Below are 16,110 nucleotides of genomic sequence, written 5' to 3' on the forward strand. Positions count from 1 at the left end.
CTGCCTCCCAGATTCAAGCTATTCTCCTGCCTCAGCCTCCCAAGCAGCTGGCACTACAGGTACCCACCATCATGCCTGGCTAATTTTTTGTATTTTTAGTAGAGACGAGGTTTCACTGTGTTGGCCAGGCTGGTCTCAAACTCCTAACCTCATGTGATCCACCCACCTTGGCCTCCCAAAGTGCTGGGATTATAGGTGTGAGCCACTGTGCCCAACCAGATGTGTGAATTTTCTTTTTTTTTGAGACGGAGTTTCGCTCTCGTTACCCAGGCTGGAGTGCAATGGCACAATTGCGACTCACCACAACCTCCGCCTCCTGGGTTCAGGCAATTCTCCTGCCTCAGCCTCCTGAGTAGCTGGGATTACAGGCATGCGCCACCATGCCCAGCTAATTTTTTGAATTTTTGGTAGAGACGGGGTTTCACCATGTTGACCAGGATGGTCTTGATCTCTTGACCTCGTGATCCACCCGCCTCAGCCTCCCAAAGTGCTGGGATTACAGGCATGAGCCACCGCGCCTGGCCCGGGAATTTCCTTAATGGCCTGTCAATGTCTCACTTTTGAATCCACTGGCCTTTTTTGTCTTGGTGTAACTTGACCAAAAAAGGAAAAATTATTATTGATTCTGTACATGCATATTGCAGGTACCAGTAAAACACAACATTCTAAGATAAATAATTTTAAATATTTTACTTTTTGTTGTCACTACAAGCAGCCTACAGGAGCGATCACCCCAGGTGCCCTACTGTCACAAATGACCACAGCATTAGAACTGTCTGTCCGCCTCCAAGACCATCAGGACCAGTTCCATCTCATCTACTGAAAAGACCTAGCCTTTCTTCTCATTCCTTATCCCTTGAATTCTTATCTCGACCGTGCTATTTATCCCTTAATCTGACCCAATCCTCTACTCATTCTCTCTTCAAAACTCTTCACTCTCCTGTAACTTCCTCTACGTGATCAGGAAACTCTCACATAGCTACAAATCTTCTTACCTCTTTGCTTTCTTGGCTGATCCCTCAGGATACTACTTTTCCTACTAGTCCTCTCAGTTTATTATCATATACTCCATTTACATCAGGGTCAGAGGACAACTATAGTATTTTCTTCATTCTTCACTGCCACTTCCAGCTGGTTATTTCCCCCTCATTCTTACCAACTCCATGCTTTTCTGGGGCTCCTACCACCCAGCAATATCATTCTCTCCTTCCTTTTTATTGTCATCTTATTAGTCACCTAGTCATTCACTCACCTCACTATTCTCTAAGTTTTTGACATCCACATAGATGATGTAATCAAAACTTCACCTCTGAGGCTGATCTCTTCACCAATGACCTATTTAACTCTACTTAATCCATAATTTCTATTATTACACCCTGAGTCTTACTATAATCAGAAACAGAACTATCATTGACCAAATATCCTATTCTTTAAGCATAAGTTCTTACCCTCTGAACGTTTTTTATACCCGGTACATCTATATCAATATGGTTTTTGTTTTGTCTTGTTTTGTTTGAGATGCAGTTTTGCTCTTGTTGCCCAGGCTGGAGTGCAATGGCATGATCTCGGCTCACTGCAACCTCTGCCTCCTGGGTTCAAGCGATTCTCCTGACTCAGCCTCCTGAGTAGCTGGGATTACAGCTAATTTTTGTATTTTTAGTAGAGACGGGGTTTCATCATGTTGGCCAGGCTGATCTCAAACTCCTGACCTCAGGTGATCGACCGGCTTCAGCCTCCCAAAGTGCAGGGATTACAGGTGTGGGCCATCGCGCCCGACCATCAATAGGTTTTCAACCTCACTGAGACCATTCTGTTGACTCCAATCATTCTCTTTCTTTATTAACATCACTTCCTCTCTTCACATCCTTCATGTTTAGTTCATATTTCAGAGTTCTCACAATGCTTTTTGTCAAGATCTGTAACTCTTTTGTCCCTCTCTCTGGGTGCATGTCTATTAAAACTCCAAACCTGTATGAACCCATGAACCTATTTCATCCGCTTTCTCTGTGCTTACACCTAAACAGCTAAACACTGATGAAGAAAAATCATACCACTAGGCATACTGCTTTCAATTTAAATATATCACCTCCAACTTCAAATAGGCATTCAACATTGCTCATCACACTTAGGTTTTCCTTTACTTAACTTGCATACCTACACTGAGATGTCTATTTCATGCCTACTTTTCTCCTGAAACTTCCCCATCTTCCATTCATTCTCCTCACTACCAGTTATAAACCTTGCCTCATTAAGTCGTCAGACTCCAGCTCTCTCATCTTTCCATCTCCAAAAAAAAAAAAAAAAAAAAATCAATGAAACGTCCTGCATCTCCACCTCTCTTCTTCTGGCCTAAGTTATGTTATGTCCTCCACTACCTGGGAAGATTCTTTCTTATGGTCCAACTTACTTCTGATTTTAAGTCTTGAAGCTGTCAATACGGGAGGGGGCCAGGATGTACTGGGTAGAGAAAGGTGGGTCCCTGGCTAGGGCTTCACCCTCAGGCCTGTACCCACAGACCTAGGTGAGAACAGGCACTCCTGCCTTCACACCTAATTGCTGCATCTTCCAAGACCACCCTGGCCTGCCACACCCCCATCCTGAGCCTATAAAAACCTAAGACCCTAGCAAGGCAGAGACACAAGCTGCTGAATGTTGTGAGGAACACATCGGCGGAAGACACAAGCAGCTGGTCGTCAAGAGCACGCTGGTGGAAGAGCACGCTGGTGGAAGAGCATGTCAACAGGCGCAGGCAAGGCAAGCAGGCCATTTTGGCCAGAGAGTCAAAAGAAGTGTCAAGTTGTGGGCCGACTCCAGGACAAAACCATCTCCCTCTGGCTCCTCCATCTGCTGAGAGCTACTTCTACTCAATAAAACCTTGCACTCATTCTCCAAGCCCATGTGTGATCCAATTATTCTAGTATACCAAGCCAAGAAACCCCAGAATACAGAAATTCCTCTGTCCTTATGATAAGGAAGGGGGTCTAATTGAGCTGAGTAACACAAACCACCTATAGATGGCAAACTAAAAGAAGACCCTGTGACACACTCCCACTGGGGCTTCAGCTGTAAACATTCATTCACCCTCAGACACTGCTGTGGGGTCAGAGTGCCACAGCCTGCCCATCTGTATGCTGCCCTAGAGGTTTGAGCCTCAGGGCACTGAAGAAGTGAGCCACACCCCCATCACATGCCCTGCAATGGGGACAAGGGAACCTTTCCCATTTCACTGTCAACTTTCTACTCTCTACTAACAAATTTAACTACATTAATATCCATCTTTTCCCCATATGTTACACTGAAAGTATTCTTTTTATATAATCCTTTTATCTGTGCTCTCCATTCTGTCTTAATCTGCTTCTTCAGGGACTTTGCTTCATCAATTACCTCCACTTTAGATTCAAACTCAATCTCTCTCTTTTCTCCCCTGCCTCCTCCTTTCTTTTCTCTTTACTATTTCCTTCAAGTCTTTCTTAAACCAAAAAAAAAAAAAAAAAAAAAAAAAAAAAGTTTTCCTTTGACCCCCACGCTCTTTTCATTCTAAGAGTTGTTGCTACTCAACCCTTCCTTAACTCCCACTCAGTCCTGATCCACCGCAATCCAGCTTCTGCTTATCACTCAAGTGAAATGGCACTTTTAGCAAGGTCTTCAAAAGTCTCCTTGTTGACAAATTTAATGGATATGTTTCTTTCTTTGTTTTAAGACAGAGCTGCATTCTTGTTCACCAGGCCAGAGTGCAATGGCTAGATCTCAGCTCACTGCAACCTCCGCCTCCCGAGTTCAAACGATTCTCCTGTCTCAGCCTCCTGAGTAGCTGGGATTACAGGCACCTGCTACTACACTCGGCTAATTTTTGGTACTTTTAGTAGAGACAGGGTTTCACCATGTCAGTCAGACTGATCTCGAACTCCTGACATCAAGTGATCTACCCACCTCACCTCCCAAAGTGCTGGGATTACAGGCCCGAGTCACTGTGCCCAACTGATGTTTTCCAGTACTATGTTAACTAATTAACTCTGTATCATTTTCCAGTGACCACAGAAGACCTCTTTTCTTGCTTTCTGTGACAACACAGTCTCCTGACTCCTCTGACCATATAGATTTCCTATCCTTTTAGTTTCCTAAATTGCTCTGATGAAAGTATCAATAAGCAGTGTAAGTCTGGAAGGCAGGAAGCAGAAGGAAGAAAGTAAAACAAGGGACAAGAATAAGTGCTGGCCTGTGGAGAATCAAATGCTAACTGAAAGAATCAGACCATATAAATGAGAACAGTCCACAAATCATCATTAAACTTCATTTTACAGACGAAGAAACTTAAGTTTATTTTCTATGCAATCCATAGCAAAAGTTCCAAAAATCATATAATCTGGTCATTCATGCCATAACCATAAAGACTAAAATATGGCTCCTCTGCTGCTACCATCTTTCCAATTTGCCCTACCTTTGCTTGGGTAACAAATGAGCTCTACTTATCATGTTTCTGTCTTCACTGTGGAATATATATGCATACAGGCAACTGCCCTATTGCCACCATCCACTTTAGTACTAAGTAGAATGTGTAGTCAAAATCTACTACGATCAGCAAGCAGTAAATATAAAGCACATTTCTTTAAGGTCTATTAAAATACAAATGTATTGACTATAGTAAATAATCTGTATGTTATACATGGCAAAGGAAACTAGTTATTTATATAAATAATTTAAACGTTTTTATCTGATGTGCAAGCATGTTTAAATATGAGGCCTGGTAACTAGGCCTGACTAAAGTTGGCCCTGAATTATTAGTTCTTTAAAATTTTCTTTATAACACTATTAGGAAGCAGCCTGGTACATATATGACATAAACTTGTCCTAGATTTCAGAAATTATTTTTATTTTAAACAATGATTTTCAGTATATGGGTAAGTTATTTAATTTCACATTTTCCTTTGAATTAACTTAGTAATCAGCTCATCAGTCAACTCACTCACAGGGATGTTGTAAAGGAACCACGCTATATTTCTAAGGAACCAGGCTATATTTCTAAGTATCTTGGGCGTCTTTTGAGAAAGGTCACTGTGGGCAATTTTACTAATTTCTGGCATTAGACTCAGGCAGTTAGATAGCAGAAGGATATTCAAGCAAGCAGAAAGAGAAAGGTTTATATTGTATATGTTACTTCAAACAAAGATACTCAGATAAAGGCAAAGAATAGTATAGTTTTAAAAAAATAAAACAGTAAAGTAACTCAAAGAAAAGAAGCTAGATATTAGAAAATAACCTTAAGTAAGAGGAAGAGGTTGTTGAGACAGCTTAGCAGAGACAAAAGGCACTGAAGAACAGAGTCATCCATATTCCCACACTGTAAGATAAGGCAGATAAAAAGCCAATTAAACTATGTACAGATTTTTTCTTTCTTTTTCTTTTTCTTTTTTTTTTGAGACGGAGATTCGCTCTGTTGCCAGGCTGGAGTGTAGTGGCGCAATCTCGGCTCACGGCAACCTCCACCTCCTGGGTTCAAGCGATTCTCCTGCCTCAGTCTCCCAAGTAGCTGGGACTACTGGCACGTGCCACCATGCTCAGTTAATTTTTATATTTTTAGTGGAGATGGGGTTTCACCATGTTGGTCAGGATGGTCTCGATCTCTTGACCTTGTGATCTGCCCGCCTTGGTCTCCCAAAGTGCTGGGATTACAGGTGTGAGCCACCGCACCCAGCTATGTACAGGTTTTTTTTTTTTTTTTTTTTTTTTTTTTTTTTTTTTAAAAAAAAGAAATAATATAGGGAAGATAAGTTGGCTGGCTTGTCTAACCAGCTATGACAAATTTTTGGTTTTCTATCAAGTTTTTTCTACTGAATATATGCTTGTGTAAAGCGTATTATTAACACTGTTCACCTCAAATTCCCCTTCCTTACCTGAAGCCACCATGTTGTCCTTTCTTTGGCATGCTGTTTACTCTACATTTAGTGTTAATGTTATTCTAAATAAGTCAGCATGATAAAAGTCATATAAAGAGACAGGTTTCTTACAGAAAAGCTTTATGAAAAGCTTTATTTCTTACAGAAAATACTTTATGCTCTGGGAACTTTATATTGTTAGCAAAGGAAAAACTGAGACTATTCCCAAATTTACGTTCTACGCCATTAATCTGGTTTTTAGTTTCTTTCATAGGTATGGCTTCAGTATACAATGAATACTGGGGTGAATGATAAGCAGACAGTCTATGTTTTAGACATCTTCTCTGTCACAGCAGCAAACAATGAATCATGAACCTGCTTTTCATGTAAAGTTTATAGTGCCAGATTCTGTTCTAGATTTCAATAATTATTGCATTATTTAACAAAGATTAATTAAATTACACTATAACAAGAAAAAAAGTGTGTTATAAGAGCCTCTACCATCTGAACTATTTTCCATTTTTCCCATTTTTGGAAATTGCCAAGGATCACGTTGGCTGAGATCAGTTCTGTAGTACTGACAAAGGCAATTGTTCTGGAAATGTATAGATGCCAATACAAACAGCACATAGTTGTCAAAAACTGGAAACTGTGATAAAGTATGAAAAAAATTCTGATACAGTTGAAATTATAAATTATAAAAATGTAATACATATAATAATAGCTTTGGTTATTTATTCTATTAAATCAAAATAATGAAGGTAAGAAGGCAGTTACCTAAAAATAAATAGTATCAAAAATAAATACCTTTAGTTGATTGTTAAAAGAATCCATTTCTGATAGCTTAGATGCAGTTTCTTTCTCAAGAGCATCTAATTGTTCTTTAAGTCTTTGGCATAATTCTTCCTTTTCTAATGATTTTTTATGAAGTAAACTGATCCCTGAATCTGAAAAACAAATATCAGACAGTTTACATTTCATAGAAGTTCACATGCCATTACCAGCATGCCATTTACTGTTTGGTCAAATTGGTGCAACTAGATCAATACAAAGGATGTATACACACAATGTAAACCAGTAGAAAAGAAAACATTCAGTTATTATTTCCACTTTCCAGATTATTTGCTGGAAAGAGTGTCAGAGGAAACAGCCATAAGCCTTGGTTCCGCATTCAAAAGGACTAGGACCTGAAGTGAAATTCCACTTTAAGAAAGATGCTTCACCAATTGAATCCTCAGTCTTTTCATCTATTCAGTGAGCATTATACTACATTAAATGAGGTGATGAATATAAAGTCATTGCATACTCTGGCCCACAGTTAATAATTAATAGAAGTTATAAAGTAGCTTTCCATTTATTCTTAGTGCTCCTAACAACAGAAAAATAGTCACAGCAAAGATTCAATAAATATTACTAACTGGATTATTTAGTAACATTATTTTAGGAGGTAAGAACAGAAGGTTTCATTTTATATTATCTTTTTTTACATATTCATGCAGGGACAGAGAAACCAGATGGAAATATATAATGCAGAATACATTACAATAAATTAAAATAGCAATATTATCTGTTTAAATGTCTATGTTTAACTTTGTAATATTTTTAAAAGAAGTATAAAATTTAAATAAAATGAAACATATAGAGTAAAAAATTAAAAGACCTCCATCTCAACTTCAAGTTCATTCCCCTTTTAGGCATTTTCATTTAGATGCATACGTATTCAACTTCTATTTCCATGGGTTTTCTTTCTTTTTTTCTTTTTTACATCCTGCAAGCCCTCATCACGGGTTTTAATAGAATCATATTGTCTACATTGCTGTGCAACTTGTTTTTTTAATTTAATAAGGTATCAATCAGGACAAACAGATCTAGTTCATTCTTTTAAACTGCTCCACGGTAGTCTACATTCTGGCTACTGCATAATTTATATTACTACCTTTCTGATTGGCATGGTTAGATGTTGGTCTACCCACTGACCAACATCTACCCATTTTTCCCTCCCCATGACCACTGGTAACCAGTCTCCTATTCTCAGTTTCTGCACAGTAATTCAACCTTTTAGATTTTATATGTTGAGATCATGTAATATTTGTCTTTCTGTAACTGACTTACTGCATTTAGCATAAGGGAGTGCAAATATCTCTTTGAGTTAATAATTTTGTTTCCTTTGAATATATATCCAGAAGTGAGACTGCTGGATAATACAAGAGTTCTATCTTAATTTTTTTAGAAACCTTCCTACTGTTTTCCATAACAGCTATAACAATTTACATTCCTCCAACAGTGTACACAGGTTCCCTTGTCCCCATATCCTCACTACCACTCACTATCTCTGATCTTTTTGATAACAGCCATCCTAACAGGTGTGAGGTAATATAATATTTCAATGTGGTTCAGACTTGCATCTCCCTGATGATTAATAATGTTGAGTACCCTTTAAAATACTTATGTAACATTGTTATGTCTTCTTTGGAGAAATGTCTACTCAGGTCCTTTGCCCATTTTGAAACTGGGCTTCTTGTTTTTCGGTACTGAGTTATATATATTCCTTATATTTTGGATATTAACCCTTATCATATATGGCTCACAAATATTTTCTCCCATTCCATTGACTGCCTTTTCATCTTGCTGATTGTCTCCTTTACTGTGCAGAAGCTTTTTAGTTTGATGTAGTCCACCTGTTTATTTTTGTTTCCTGAGCTTTTGGTGTAATATCCAAAAAAATCATTGCCAAGGCCAATGTCAAGGAGCTTCTATGTTTTCTTCTAGGAGTTCAGAGCTGATTTTTGAGTATGGTATAAGAGTCCAATTTCATTCTTTTGCAGGTGGGTATCCAATTTCCCCAATACCACTTACTGAAGTGGCTATCCTTTCCCCATTGTGTCTTCTTGGTGCCCTTGTCAAAAATTAATTGACCATATATACTTGGGCTTATTTCTGGGCTCTCTATTCTATTTCATAAGTCTATATGTCTTGTAATTGATAAAAAATTGTATATATATTAGAAGCATGTTGTTCTGAAATATGTATACATTATGAAATGTATATATTTCATATATGCATTATGTCATCTGGGCTCTCTATTCTATTCCGTAAGTCTATATGTCTTTTCGAATCGACAAAAAAACTGTATATATAGCATGCATGTTGTTTTGAAACATGTATATATTGTAAAAGCTAATCAACATATGCATTTCCTCACATACTGTATGTATTCCCTTTTTTGTGCCATTTTTGTGGTGAGAACACTTAAAAATCTATTCTCTTAGCAACTTTCAAGAATATAATGCACTGTTACTAACTACAGTCACCAGGTTGCACAATAGATTTCTTGAACTTATTCGTCCTATCTAACTGAAATGCTGTATCCTTTGAGCAACACCTCAGCAATCCCTTTCTCCTCCACCAGCTCTAGTAGCCACCTACTCTCTACTTTTATGAATATATACACTCTACAAATAAATCAAATCATGCTGTATTTGTCTTTCTATGCCTGGCTTATTTCACTTAACGTAATATCCTGCAGGTTCATCCATGTTGTCCCTATGTCTTTTTTATGCCAGTAACATACTGTTCTGATTACTATGGCTTTATAGTATTTGCAAACAGGCAGTGTGATGCATCCAACTTTGTTTTTCTTTCTCAAGATTGCATTACCTATTTGGAGTCTTGTGTAATTCCATATACATTTTAGAATTGCTTTTTCTACTTCTATGAAAACGCTATTGGAATTTTGATAGGGATTGTGTTGAATCTGTATACTGCTTTGGATAGTACAGATATTTTTAAAATATTAATTCTTCCAATACATGAACATGGATTATCTTTCCATTTGTTTATCTCTTTTTCAATTTCTTCCATCAATGTTCTACAGTTTTCAGTTACAGATCTTTCCCCTCCTTGGTCAAATTTATTCCTAAGTATTTAATTATTTTTGATGCTGTCATGAATGATATTGTATTTTTTACTTCTTTGTTGAATAGATTGTTATTGGTGTAAAAGAATGCAACTGATTTTTGTATGTCGATTTTGTATCCTACAACTTAATTCATTTATTAGTTCTAAGTTTCACTGTGGAGTCTAGAGTTTTCAACACGTAGGATCCTGTCATCTGCAAACAGGGATAATTATACTACTTCTTTTACAATTTGAATGTCTTTTATTTCTTTTTCTTGTCTGAGTAGTCTTGTTAGTACTTCCAGTATTATGTTGAACAGAAGTGGTGAAAGAGCATATCCCTACCTCGTACCAGATCTTAGATAAAAGCTTATCCAACCTACAGGCCACAGGCCGCATGCAGCCCAGGATGGCTTTCAATGTAGCCCAACACAAATTCATAAACTTTTTAAAAACATTAGGAGAGTTTTTTTGTTGTTGTTTTTTGTTTTTTTTTTAAAGCACTCATCAGCTATCATCAGTGTTAGTGAATTTTATGTGTGGCCCAAGCCAACTCTTCTTCCAATGTGACACAGGGAAGCCAAAAGATTGGACACTCTGTGTTAGATGAAAAGCCTTCAGTTTCCCATTGATTATGATAGCTGTGAGCTTTTCACAAACTGCCTTTATTATGTTGAAGAAATTTCCTTCTATATCTATTTTTTGAGAGTTTTTAGCATGATAGGATGTTAAACTTTGTCCAATACTCATTCTGTTATTTACTGAGATGATCATGTGGTTCTTAGATTTTTATCTTTAATTCTGTTAAGGTACACTTTAAATTTTGATAGAAATCACCAAACTATTATTCCAAAAAGCTGCACCAACTTACGAAATCAACAGTACCTGTTTCTGTAAACTCTCATCTACACTGGATATTATCAATCTTTTTTCATTTTCGCTAAATGGCAAAAAAGAAACCTAATTGTTATTTTAATTTGTATTTTCTTGATAACCAGTGAAGTCAAAGAAACATTTATTTATGTTTCTGGCCATAGTCTTGAACTGTCAAGTCTAATCCTTTGCCTTTATTTTTCTATTTGGTTGCCTTAATTTTTTGATTTGCAGAAGCTCTAAATTCGTCATTTTTTTTTTTTTTTTGAGATGGAGTATTGCTCTGTCTTCAGGATGAAGTACAGTGGTGCGATCTCAGCTCACTGCAGTCTCAGCTCACTGCACTCTCTGCCTTCTGGGTTCAAGGCAGGAGTTCAAACTCCTGCATCCCGAGCAGCTGGGACTACATGTGCATGCCACCACTCCCAGCTAATTTTTCTATTTTTAGTAGAGACGGGGTTTCACCATGTTGGCCAGGATGGTATCAATCTCTTTACCTTGTGATCTCCCCTCTTGGCCTCTCAAAGTGCTGGGATAACAGGCATGAGCCACTGCACCCCGCCTGAAGTTCTAAATTCTCGTATTACATGTATCTCAAAATTTTTAGTGTTTATGCTGTCTTTCATTACGGCATTTTCATTTTTAAAACATCAAATCTGTAAATATTTTTCTTTATGACTCATATATTGTTTTTTGTTTTTTTTTTTTGAGACGGAGTTTCGCTCTTGTTACCCAGGCTGGAGTGCAATGGCGCGATCTCGGCTCACCGCAACCTCCGCCTCCTGGGTTCAGGCAATTCTCCTGCCTCAGCCTCCTGAGTAGCTGGGATTATAGGCACGCACCACCATGCCCAGCTAATTTTTTTTGTATTTTTTAGTAGAGACGGGGTTTCACCATGTTGACCAGGATGGTCTCGATCTCTTGACCTTGTGATCCACCCGCCTCGGCCTCCCAAAGTGCTGGGATTACAGGCTTGAGCCACCACGCCCGGCCATTGTTTAAAGAGACTTCCCTCACACCAAGATTATAAAAATATTTTCCTGTTTCAAAATATTTTTTCTTAAGTTGTTATGTTTAGCCTCCTAATTTACCTAGAATTTAGTTCTGTACATAGAGAGTGGTAAAAAGCTCCCCTGCAACTTTTCAGATAATCAACTGTCTCCCAAATCACTTACTGAAAGCCCATCCTTTCCCCACTGACGTTAAGGGCCAATTTGATCTTATCCTAAGTTGACATATATGCATGGGCTATTTTCTAGACTCTTATTCTATTCCATTGTTCTATTTTTCTATTTCTGATCAATAACATACTATTTTAGGCACTCTTTCATATCTTATGTTTTGATACCTGATAGCATTAGTCTCCTCCCCTCTACCAAAGTTTTTCTCAGTTTTGCCTAATCTTGAACAATTTACTTTCTAGGTGAATTTGTCAGTTATCTTGCAGTGTTTCATTTTAAAAAAACCCAAAAAGAACTGAATATATGAATTAGAAGAGACCTGATACAGTATTGATGTATATAGTAAAGTATAATATTAAGCTAGTTCATTTAGGAACATAAATGTCTCTAGTTATTCAGGAATCTTTTTGTTTGTTTGTTTTTGAGACAGTCTCACTCTATTGCCCAGGCCGAAGTGCAGTGGCACCATCTAGGCTCACTCCAACCTCTGCCTCCCATGTTCAAGTGATTCTCATGCCTTTAGCCCTCTCAAGTAGCTGGGACCATAGCTACTTTGTATTTTTAGTAGTGATGGGTTTTCACCATGTTAGCCAAGCTGGTCTCAAACTCCTAACTTCAAGTGATCTGCCCACCTCAGCATCCTAAAGTCCTGGGATTACAGGCAAGAGCCACTGTGCCCAGCCTATTCAGGAATCTTTCATGTCTATCAGCAAAGTGTTATAGCTGCATATTTCTTCTTTATTCAAAACAGTGTATATCACTAATAATGCATTGTCTTAATACCAAATTTGAAGATATATACATGAGCACTATGTTGCGTAACTGGAAGATAAGACAAAGAGACAACATGGTAGTATAGTGGGCTTTACAGTCAGATATAAATTTGAGTACTACGACTATACCATCCTGGGTAACTACTTAATCTCTCTGAACCTCAGTTTTCCTGAGCTGCACAATGGGAATAATAACTACACCACGGGGTTATTGTAAAGATTAAAGGAAAGAATGTATCAAAACTGACTCAGTGCTTGGCACATGGTTGGTAATCTTAAATGGCAATGGTGAGAGGAATCTAAGGGATACAAGGTACTTTTCAAATCCTACATAAAAGCTTCCTATTTTGACTTGGACTATGGCTAAATAAATAAAAGCTGAACTGGATTACACTCCACAGAGAAAGAACAGTCCCATCAGCTCCTCAATAAGACATTTTCTACATTTTATTCACAATTCAAATAGGAATAATGACAACAATAACAACAATACTGAAGATATATTTCTGCCACTGCACAGATCAGGTGGGTTGGCTCACCCTGCCTCTGGAATGCCTGTGTAGGCATGAGGTCGGGGCTAATATACTTTGAACAGAAAAGAATCAAGTGTAAGGAACACTGAGCAGAGAAATGGACAGACCACATCAGTGGAAGGGAGGAGACACAATAAAAATAGTTCACAAGAGTGAACTTTATTTCTGATATTTCCTCCACATGAAGGGCCCCGCATTAGCCCAACAATCCCAGCTTCTTTCCTTCCTTTCACTAACTGGTGAGCTCAAGATAAGGACATAGGAATATACAACCCAGACTCCACCTAGCCCTTGTGCTCTAGAGACTAAACTGCCCACAGGAAACCTCCATTCTACTTTGTTCATGCATCCAATGTTTTATGTTTTATAGGTACAACTATACCACCCACAGATAAGACCATGCTGTCTAAAATCAGCTTCATCAATAATAAGGCGGTGATTTGGTCTCTCATATGTCTTGCTCCTTTGCCTTATTTCTTAATTTGTTCAGAACTTGGGCAAAGAAAGGGATACTATTTATTGAACCTCCTAAACAGCCAAAAGTATAATAACGAGACATACAATGGAATAACTGACATGACAGACTCAATGAGTGAAATTCAGGATACTTTAGTCAGCTGTAACACATCTGCAGATTTACTTTTCTTTAAATAAATCTTGTTTCTGATATGCTTTTATTGGCATGATATCCAATATAGAGAATTTTTTTTCTCTTTGAGACCTGAGCCAAAAAAAAAAAAAAAAGTTACAATCCCACAAATTATCTTAGAATGTTTTGCTCCACAGATGTCAGAGGGCCAAGATGGTAAAATTCTTTGTATGAAGCAGAGTTACAGAATGCAAAGGTCTGGGTAGGGCACACCATCCTATTAAAGCCTATGATTGCTGCATGCTAACACCCTAGAATCCCAGGTGCAGCCCCAGAGTATAAAGCCTCCTCCTGAACAGTTCTTTAAAATCAGTGCAGGACTTTTCAAAATATACACGTAGTCCTGCGTTAGAGCCAAATTTAGACCTTATAGTTTAACATTTTATTTGATTGATATTTCAGTTATATAAATAAAAATATTATCATCTACTTCTTATTCCTAAACAATGCTCTAACATCCAGTCAAGCATGGGGACTCATGCCTGTAATCTAAGCACTTTGGGAAGCTGCGGTGCATGGATCACCTGAGGTTGGGAGTACCAGCCTGACCAACATGGAGAAACCCCTTCTCTACTAAAAATACAAAATTAGCTGGGCATGGTGGCACATCCCTATAATCCCAGCTGCTCTGGAGGCTGAGGCAGGAGAATTGCTTGAACCTGGAAGGCCAAGGTTGTGGTGAGCCAAGATCACACCACTGCATTCCAGCCTGGGCAACAAGAGCAAACTCTATCTCAAAAAAAAACCAAAAAACAAAAACAATGCTCTAACATATGGGATGGTATTTTTCACATTATTTTGAAATTTTAAACTTACAGGCAAAAGGTGTTATTTATAACGGAATACTTTTTTTAACTTTAAAAATGTAACAATGTGACTGATACAGTCATTCAGAGAAGAATAAAAGTAATCAGACAAACCTTAGAGACTTACCAGGTGTGTTACTGAACTGCATGTTTTTAATTCTTTCATTTAATAATTGCTTCTCAGGTACCAGATAGATAAGCTTATTCTGATATTCCTTATAAAAAGAAAAAACAGTACCTGATTAAAATGTTATAATATTGTCCAAGAATTTTTTTGAAAACTTCAAAACAGGATTTACTCATCTTTGAAACTTATTATAGAAATAATACATAGCTATAAACTGCTTACAACTTAGAATCGACTAGGATGGAATTATGCATGATTTTAAAAAGAAATATCTGAGCCAAAATCAATTTTGAGTGACTGGCTGAAATTAAAAGGTAGGGAAGAAGGCCTTTGTAAATGGAGTGTGTCTAGAAGCTTACAATTTTCAGCTTACTGATGAATGACAGCAGACCTGCACTAGATGGTGTGTGTAAGCATGCCATGACACTCCAGGATCAATATGCGTATATCAAAGAGGGACTAAAAGCTGGGTGCAGTGGCTCATGCCTGTAATCTCAGCACTTTGGGAGGCCGAGGTGGGTGGATCACTTGAGGCCAGAAGTTCGAGACCAGCCGTCAACATGGTGACTGAAAATGCAAAAAATTAGCCAGGCGTGGTGGTGGGTGCCTGTAATCCCAGCTACTCAGGAGAGTGAGGCAGGAGAATCACTTGAGCCTGGGAGGCAGAAGTTGCAATGAACCAAGAGCATGCCACTGCACTCAAGCCTGGGTGACAGAGAAAAAAAAAGAGGGACTAAAAACTAGAAAAGCAAGTTTGAATCAAATAGAAAATATTTTTGGCTTCTGTTTATCTCTGCTGTAACAATGCAAAATGACTGATTAATTGCCAGTCAGTGCAGTAAGAGAAACTGGGTAAGAGAACTCTAGAGATGCAGAATGCTTCCCCAGCCCTGTTCTGCAAATAATTATTATTGAAGCAGATCCTACCATACAAGTAAAGAAGAGAATTACCAGGACCCCAAGGGACATATTCAAGTTCTCATCATAATTTTAAAAAGAATAATTTTAAGTCAAAATTTCCTAAAAGAAGTAACAATAACCTTATTTTAATGTATGTTATGGTCTGATGTTGGTATCTCTCCAACATTCATATGTTGGAACCTAACTCTCAATGCAATACTATTAAGAAGCGGGGCTTTCGGAGGCTCCACACTGATGAATGGGAAGGCTGTCCTTAGAAAAGAAGTTGAAGGGACTGCCTTACCCTTTCTGCATGTAAAGACGCAGTAAGAAGGCACTAGTTTTAAAGTAGACAGCAAGCCCTCATCAGACACTGAAACTGCTAGCATCTTGATCTTGGACTTCTCAGTCTCTAGAACTATGAGTAATAAATTTCTGTTTGTAAATTACTCAGTCTAAGGTCTTTTGTTATAGCAGAAGTAATGAACTAAGAAATGC

The 16,110-nt window shown here is 38.0% G+C and overlaps 1 protein-coding gene across 7 annotated transcripts in view; it reads right to left on the reverse strand.

The window, feature by feature from the left end:
• ITSN2 (intersectin 2) overlaps positions 1-16,110 on the reverse strand; it is a 167,578-nt gene that overhangs the window by 81,386 nt on the left and 70,082 nt on the right. For 5 of the 7 annotated variants that reach the window (XM_074394697.1, XM_074394687.1, XM_010345774.3 and 2 more), the window contains exons 15-17: positions 14,713-14,800; positions 6,681-6,820; positions 5,258-5,338 (exon numbers count right to left, since the gene is read on the reverse strand). In XM_074394697.1, coding sequence (XP_074250798.1) covers positions 5,258-5,338; positions 6,681-6,820; positions 14,713-14,800 — 309 coding nt within the window. The remainder of the gene's footprint in view (positions 1-5,257; positions 5,339-6,680; positions 6,821-14,712; positions 14,801-16,110) is intronic. The other 2 variants (XM_074394703.1, XM_074394720.1) reach the window with 1 other exon arrangement.

Source organism: Saimiri boliviensis, chromosome 1 (assembly GCF_048565385.1).
Source record: "Saimiri boliviensis isolate mSaiBol1 chromosome 1, mSaiBol1.pri, whole genome shotgun sequence".
Taxonomy (NCBI): Eukaryota; Metazoa; Chordata; class Mammalia; order Primates; family Cebidae; genus Saimiri; species Saimiri boliviensis.